The 8,482-nt window shown below is 30.6% G+C and overlaps 1 protein-coding gene and 2 long non-coding RNA genes across 3 annotated transcripts; 2 read left to right on the forward strand and 1 right to left on the reverse strand.

Moving 5' to 3' along the window:
• Positions 1-392: 392 nt before the first annotated feature.
• Positions 393-1,454, reverse strand: LOC134254789 (uncharacterized). Its single transcript, XR_009989382.1, has 3 exons — positions 1,423-1,454; positions 558-712; positions 393-426 (listed from the first exon to the last, which is right to left on the reverse strand). It is a non-coding gene; the product is annotated as an uncharacterized LOC134254789 (long non-coding RNA).
• Positions 1,455-1,625: 171 nt separating this feature from the next.
• Positions 1,626-4,289, forward strand: LOC134254787 (uncharacterized). Its single transcript, XR_009989379.1, has 4 exons — positions 1,626-2,111; positions 2,305-2,387; positions 2,967-3,619; positions 3,987-4,289. It is a non-coding gene; the product is annotated as an uncharacterized LOC134254787 (long non-coding RNA).
• A 1,379-nt stretch (positions 4,290-5,668) lies between these two features.
• LOC134254790 (ficolin-2-like) lies at positions 5,669-7,544 on the forward strand. Its single transcript, XM_062737311.1, has 3 exons — positions 5,669-5,754; positions 7,016-7,275; positions 7,421-7,544. The coding sequence occupies exons 1-2, from the start codon at positions 5,676-5,678 to the stop codon at positions 7,273-7,275; spliced, it is 339 nt and encodes a 112-aa protein (XP_062593295.1). The 5' UTR covers positions 5,669-5,675; the 3' UTR covers positions 7,421-7,544.
• The last annotated feature ends 938 nt before the right edge of the window (positions 7,545-8,482 follow it).

Here is an 8,482-nt window from a genome sequence, read left to right on the forward strand (position 1 = left end):
CTCTGCTCGGTTTGCCAACCCTTGTTTTTCAGATGTTCTAGAGCCCGAGTCCTGGGCTTTGCTTTCTGAGAAAGATAATAAATATGAATTAAAAGCTAGCAAGAGAACAGCAATCTTGAGTACCGCCATGTATATATGAATTAAATTATGTTACATATGCAGTACTAATTCAGAGACAATATATATGTATACACATGTAAACACAATACACCTATCTGCAGTTAGAAGTAATTTTGAATGATTATTGTCATTTAAGAAAAAAGAATATGTGCTGAATAAATCATTTTATTTTTAAAGAATCATGTTTAAATGGTATTATTACCTCCTTCTTCCTCTCATACAGGACTCTCTTCTGCTTCTGATCTTGCAGCTTGTTCTTCTTTGATAAAACATGTTTTTTGGACAGGAAATATCTTTGTAGACCACCTTGATAACAGAAAATAATTATTCCTTAATACATGTAAAAAAAAATAAATCATGTAAATATAATTAAAAACACAGCTACATACATATGTTAGCAAAACACACATGTAAATTGTTCTTCCATTTAAACTTACATTGAATTATCCTCTACCCGTTCACTTGGGGGCACATGATTTTTTTCCTCCCTGGAAACCTCTCCTTCGTGCTCTTTATATTCTCCAGGACTTTGATCCTCTCCGGGATTTCATTTTGTTGCTTGAGATAAGTGTGTCAAGAACACTTCTTAATGCTAAAATGAATAATTCAAAACATTTTGTCAACCAATTTTGGATGATGACATATTACACTTTTAACTTCATATTAAAATCTGAATTTAACTTAATGAGTTGTACTGTGATATATTGTGAAAGAATGTCAAAAAACCTTGTGTCAGTACTTTATAGTGATAAAAAATATCAACTATTTACACAGTCCCTGACATTGCTTATTTTTCCTATGTAAAAAAAACCCATATATACCTATTAATACAGATCTGGTGTTGATTTTTTTTATGTAGGAAAAATGTTACTGTCATTTAGCTAGGCATTTATGTCTATTTATAAGGAATAATTAAAATAATAATTAAAATATATGTAAAAATTTAACTTTTCATTTGTATTGACTATATAAATATATATTGCTAGATAAACCCAATATTTATTTTTTTTTTCTGGAAGTATTACCTGTTTTTAATTATAATATCATACATACAGTTATATGAATTCCTATTATAGTATCAAAGTGACATAAAAATATAGAAATATCAGATAAAATAGCGTTTGACATAAAATTTAAATAAATTCTGTATATTTTCTGAAAATTTCTGCTAATGCAGAATTTTTTCTGCCCCTTGAATGATTGTAACTTATGTGCGCACTCCATACGTTATAAATAAATGAGTGCCACAGAGGGGGGGGGGGTTAAAGGAATGTCGGATCACATTGATCTACTTGCATTTACTCTCTCCACGCACACGTGTGTCGTTTTTTCAGTGTTGACTGTGTTTTCCTTTTTTCCCCTAATGGTGTTGAGAAACCTGGCGTTTATGCACTTCATGGTCGGGCATCATGGTGTTACCGTAGCTACAGCGTCCTAAAAACGAAAGTAGATAGAATCAGAAATATTCGGAACTCATCGCACTGCATCTTCCGAAAGTTTGCATTCCACATTGTTTTCGGACTTTTCGCATTTTGGAAAACAAAAGGTGAAGTTATTTTAGAAAAAGGTGAAACAGTTCGAAGACCATTTTAATTATTAGCTAATAAGTTAGAGATGATTCCCTCTGATCATTTGTTTTGAACATATACGATTTCGAAACTATTCAGCTAACATTCAACTCGAGAATCCTCTATCACAGTGTATCAGCTGTCTGCACAACTTCGATACATCATTGCGCCATGGTTCATTGTAAAAAGAAATTATACAGACGTTTCTAGGCCCAGTGAATCATATATTTGTGAGCGAAGTAAATGTTCTACAGCTGTATATTTTAGAAAAATAAAACATTTATAATGTGAAGACGTTCAACAGTCCAAATTACCTGACACTCTCGTGCACCATTTTCCTCCTCCGAAGATTCAAAGATGGGTGGCGGATATGAAAACCGGCGCCTTTTTGGTTTGGATACGTACTCCTGTCCCTGTTTTGAGGTAGAGGGTTTTTCAGATTGTTTGTTTTCACTTTTAGATCCATCATCACTATAAATTCAATGCTATCAGAATCGAAACATTGACTCATACTGATGCTGATTATATCTTGTCCATGACAAAACATTCAAACGATTGGAAATCCCGCGCAGCAAAATAAACCGGAAATTTAATTAGGCATCTATGCATCTTGCAGGAACTCCTGAAACCCCATCCCAAGGTATGACATCACCCATCCCATGTGCTTTGCAAGGGGAAAGTTTTGGTCAGGGAACAAAGGTAATATAAGATTTTGATTAAACATGAAAGCTTAGTGTAATTTTTTTAAAAAGTTATTTTTCTAGACTTAAATTTAAAATCTAAAACAATTTTAACCTGGATCAAAATATAAATAATCTGATTGATTTTGTATCGCTTTTGTACATGCAATGCATGTATCCGTGCATCCATTTTGAAGCTTCGAGGCAGCAGAAAAGCCAGAAAAAGTCCTTAGCAAGGGAATAACAAAAAGATGTATATGATTTATTATAGGGTCATTGCATATTTCTGTTATTGTATGTCTATTTGTTAGAATATCAGGACTCACAGTGGCTGTAGGTCTTGGGGGTAGGCTAGCTCAGTAAATGGAGCATTTGACAAGTTATACAGGGGTCTAAATTGATGATCCAGTAATAAATTATATATGTTTTCCTTCTACACCTATAAATGCTAAAAAAAAATGTATTCAGTGACAGAAGTGAGTCATAGACTTTGTTAATTTCAGCTGTACACATACATTGCAATTAGAATAGATTGTATTATATCAGCATGTTTATATTTTTGTGAAGCACATAAACATATAAAAAATTATTTTTATAGGTTAATTTGGGCAAACACGGAATTGAAGCAAGGAATACTGCCATAGGAAACGTGATGAAGACAGAGAAAAAAGGAAACAGTTGAGAAAAGCAAGTACAAAAAATCTCATGTCTTTGCACTGCATCATCATGTCTCACAACACTACATTACATTCTTCATCAACTGAACCATGATCACCAAAACCATCAGAAACCACTTCTACTGCAAGGAGTACTTAAAAAAACAAAAACTTAATAACATTCACATCCAATCCTCTCTATGTCCGCTTCAAGGAATACACCATGCTAAAAAAAGAGTGAATGGTATATATATATATATATATAAACAATATTTTCAAATTAAAAGGACTTATCTATGATGTATTACAATAATGTCTTAAATATAGGGATTTACATGCAGTGATGGAATCCTCGTGCCAATTTGCCATGGAGAGGTGTTTTCAGTTGAAATGATCCTCTAGCCGGGCAGATATGGAGAGGTGACCAAGACACAGATGTTTTTGTTAAACTACATTTACTTAAAGTATCTATGATATATAAATAAAAATGTCTTAAATGTAGGGATTTACATGCAGTGATGGAATCCTCATGCCAATTTGCCATGGAGAGGTGTTTTCAGTTGAAATGATCCTCTAGCCGGGCAGATATGGAGAGGTGACCAAAAAAAAAATTACAATGTATTTGTTAAAAAATTACTTTTTATAATGTGAAAACTCTTTAATGACTACTTTGTAAATCAACATCCTCTCACCAGTTTGCTGTGAAGAGGTGTTTTCAGTTCAAATAATCCTCTAGCTAGGAAGTTTTGGAGAGGTGAATAACAGTATTTAACTAAACATGCTGTCAGAGTTTCTTTAATTTACCTTTATTATATCATATCCATTTATGAACTTGAAGTAGAATCCTAACTCAGTATTAAAATATATTGACTGAAATATTCTTAATTTGTCATGGTTATATAAAAATATTTTGTTTCAAGTCACTATGATTAATTAATTCTTATTTCAATTTTGTCTTGCAGAAAATGGTATACCCGGTAACACCTTGGAATGCAGATGAAGAGCTTTTGTCGTGACAATCTTTTAAAATTATACCAGCAGAAATTTTTGTCTTGTTTGCATATTTTTTAATGCTAAGATTCACTATGTCTAAAAGAGAAATATGTGTTACATATATTTAACACGATTTAAGCAAAAGCGAGTTGTAAAGTTTAAAGTGCTTTTGTGTCCATTAAGCTTTCTATGTTTTAATGATTACACGATGTAAATATCTTGCAGTATACCTTGATTTTATCTATAAATTTGTCATTTGACAAAAAAGTAACAACAAATCTTTTTTTATTCAATTAAAAAAGTTTATTTATGATATTTTGATATGGAAAGTAAATGTTTTAAAAGAGAAAAGATGTATATTTAACTTTTCAGTGAAAAAAGGTGAATGGTGAACTTTTATTATTTCAAAAGATTAAAAAAGATGAACTTTAACAATTGTAAAAAATGGAAAGATGATATATAATCAACTTTTCAGAGCAAAAGGTGAATGATCAACTTTTAATATTACAGAAGATGAAGAAAGATGAAATTTTGTTCACCTTACCAAAATTTAAAGGTGAAAGTCAACCTTTTGATGTGAAAAAGGTGATGAAAGATAAAGGTTCATCTTTTGTAAACATTTTGTAAACTATTAAATATTATAAAAGGTGACTTTTCGTGCAGTGTAAATTGTTTATCATCTTATCTACACATGTATTCCTCTTTTACTTTTCTTTCAAATAACAAAGAATTGAAAATGATTGTATTAAATTTTCTAATATTTTTAATCATGTCCTTAATCAAAGATTTGTATCAAATAGAAAACAAGAATGATTTAGATAATGATGAACTGTTTGACATACATGGTACACATTGTAAATGTAGTTAATGTTTTAGCTCCAACAATTAACGTTCATATATCATGCAGGCATCATATATCCTCTCACTTCTTGTACATATACATTGTATGATTCTGGTATTATTATTTTTTTTTTTTTTTTTTTTTTTAGATTTTTCTAGCTTGCCCAAAGATTGCAAGGATCTTCGAGAAAACGGACAAACCATCACAGGGGTGTATGATATATACCCCTACAGTACATTAATAATGCCAATAAATGTTTACTGCGATATGACCACAAATGGTGGGGGATGGACGGTATGTTGTTTATTCTAAAATTAAAAATACATAATATATTGTAAAATAAAAATTAATATGAATATTTTGAGTTAATATCGTAATAAATGATTGTTCGAAGCTATAAATTGAATTGTTACGCATGTTAATTTTCAAAGGCCATTCAGAAACGCGTAGACGGATCCGTGATCTTTGACAGAAACTGGACGGAATATAAAAATGGTTTCGGTTCACCGGAACAGAATGTCTGGGTTGGTAAGTATAAATCGCTTTCAAATAAAAACTTTTTATCCCTTCTTAGTTTAAAGATAAAACATTCATGTGATAGGTGAAAAATAAAAAGCGTAATTAAGATTTGAATTTAAGACTAGGTAATATGTGTTCTACGATATTCACATATCGTACTTAATTGATATATATCTCAAATAATTGATTTTAAATATATCTTAATACAGGAAATGACGTAATCCATCAATTATCAAAAGAAAACTCATCATCCCTTTATGTGTCTATCACTCTCGAGAATGGTACAACGCTGTATGAAATGTATGATGGATTTTCTGTCTCCGACGAAGCTGGAAAATATCAACTCTTTCTTGCAGGACCTGCCACGGGGACCCTAGGTAAATGTATTCAGGTTTAGTTCTTAAAATTTGGTTTAAATTATGTATATCATCATGATTATTCTTTTCTGTATAAACAGATTATAAGTTCTTGAAAAAAGAGAAAGATGTGTTTTTTCTTATATTCTGCATACGTTTTTGATTCCACGCTAATTAAACATGTCTAATATTTCAGAATATCATTTGTAGGTACAATTCACATATTCAGCAGATATCGATTTTGTTATTGTCAAGTAGATAAAATTTCTAATTATACATCTTATGTACAAGGAAAAATTATGCTAATTTTTTAACAAACAAATCCAATAATTACATTTGTTCAACATTGCTTTTCAGCTTGGGTTCCTGATAATTTTTGATAATTCACATTTTAACTAATACAGAAAAAGTTTACAATAATAATAATTAAATAATAATCTGATTTTCAATGATCCACATTTTTTACTACTACTGAATAAGAAGTTTACAGTGCGTCATTAATTTTAAATGTCGACAGGTTTACGAAAATTTGATGATAAAAAATATTTGATCGGATAAATATTCAAATAAAAAAAAGCTTAAAAAGCCAAATTCAAAAGACCTTTACGCGTTTAACATTTACATTTATTTAATAGGAAATCTACCATCTTATAACATTCACAGATACACCATATCTTATCTCGTTATTTATGGTTTACTTAATATTGCATGTTATACATGTTTGAAGGCACGTTCTCGGACAAATATTAAAATTTCATTTTTTCATATTTTCTAAAATTTCAAATGACCTTTAACCCCCCCCATAATACCATGCTTAAAAGTGTAACAGGTCTGTTGTTTATTGTTACACTAGAAGGATGCTATGTGAATTGTGTAGTGTTTTGTACTTCAGTATTAAGATTAATTTGATGTAAATTAATAATTATTATCTCTGTTATATATTTTCTCTAACTGTGCAGGTACCAGTATGATAGACATCGGGGATTCAATGACTAAACTAAATAAATATTATCGCTCTACCCAGCACCTAATGCCGTCTATCTTAGAAGTACCTCAGTATTATTATTGACAATTAGATTAAAAATAAATAAATCAATTAACTTTGTGATTCTTTTTGTTTGATTTTACAGGGGACAGTATGTTAAATACAGGTTTTATTTTACCACGATCTGTCTGGGATGTTCTTCTCCACCCAGACAGAGATCACGACGAGTATAGTGTATATAAATCTACTGATCTATTTTAAACAAGTGTCCATGTATATTTTTTTTTAATTCTACAGGAGACAGTATGTATGACACCGGTAATCGTTACAGAGATCTGTCTGGGATGTCCTTCAGTACCCCAGACAGAGGTAACGACAGATCTGGAGGTAACTGTGCTGCTGACAGTAACCGTAGAGGAGGCTGGTGGTTCAACTGGTGTCACCAGGCCTTCCTTAACGGTCAATGGTCCCCGGAGTCCTGGTACAGACCATGGTATCCCACAGTAGAGTGGGGGACATCAGTGAGGGGGACCACCATGATGGTCAGACGGAACTAGGTAAACATCATTAAATCTTAATATCAATTTTTTTCTTTTTGTATCAATCTGAAACTTTCAGTTATAAAAGTTGTTTTTTTTAATAAAAAAAAATATGTAATGATACATTTATCTGTGAAGTATTAATTTAATTTTTTTTTAACAGACGAAAGATCATCCATGGATTATGGAAACCCCAAAGAGACGATTTTAAATTAATTTTTATCGCGCAGTTCTTTTTTTTAATATTTAACATCAAGTTACAAACAGTAAAAGAAGGTGGTTGAACGGTTCTGTAAAGCGAAACTGAATGTATTCAGTAAAAGATGTACTTTATATGTGTTGTAATAAATTTGAAAATAGAAATAACTCGTTCTTCTTCTTTTTTTCAAACACTGATAAATGGAGATAACTGGACGGGGAATTAGGATAAAGATTACTTTATTGTTAAACCTATTACAGTGGAACCTGTTTAATCCGACACATGCAATACTCTTTACTGTGATTTCAGCCATTTAATTCAATTTCTCATTTATAATTATCTTAATGATCTTTACACGCTGCAATACTACATCTTGTTTATTCCAACACATATATTTTAAATCTGTTCCCCGTGCATGTCGGATAAGACAAGTTTCATTGTAATAAAGATGTTAAGATATATATTTTTTTTAAATCAACTGTAATTTTTTATTGTGTTTTTTTTATTATTTCAAAACACTCTAACACAGATCGGGGATTAAAAGGTTACATTTGTAATACGCGTTTTATTTTATTTTGACGTCACAAATCTTAAAAGCAAAATTTAAGATCATTTAAATTTAATTTCATTATTTAGGCTAGAGATAATTAAGTAAGTTAGAAAAAAAATCAAATTTGCAAAACAAGACAAGGAGTTAGAAAAAAAATGTGCACCGATTCATTATTTTTTGAAAGATGTTATCGTATATTTACAACTGCTTTTGCAAATAAAAAGCAGGCTAACATTAATCAATATGTTTGCTAAAACTTTTGTAATTATGAGACTACATCTTTAAAAAATGATTCAATATGTGTGACAAGTCATTCTCCTTTATGCAATGTGTATACGATGGTTAATATACTAGTATATCCAAAAATTTGATGGACTACAACTTGAAATTTGTTATTTAATCAATAGGAAAAGTTTTAGGAGCTAATGATAAAATTTAAGAAAAGTTAGTGAAACAAAGAGGCTTATGATAAATGT

The sequence above is a fragment of the Saccostrea cucullata genome, unplaced genomic scaffold, assembly GCF_032062105.1.
Source record: "Saccostrea cucullata isolate Sc308-1 unplaced genomic scaffold, CSIRO_AGI_Scuc_v1 ctg3648, whole genome shotgun sequence".
NCBI classification, from domain to species: domain Eukaryota; kingdom Metazoa; phylum Mollusca; class Bivalvia; order Ostreida; family Ostreidae; genus Saccostrea; species Saccostrea cuccullata.

Excerpts from the sequence above, each read along its gene's own strand:
- LOC134254790 (XM_062737311.1), top strand. The coding sequence starts at position 5,676 with ATGTATGATGGATTTTCTGTCTCCGACGAAGCTGGAAAATATCAACTC. Across the intron at positions 5,755-7,015 it reads ACCTGCCACGGGGACCCTAG|GAGACAGTATGTATGACACC; the intron begins GTAAATGTATTC and ends TTAATTCTACAG.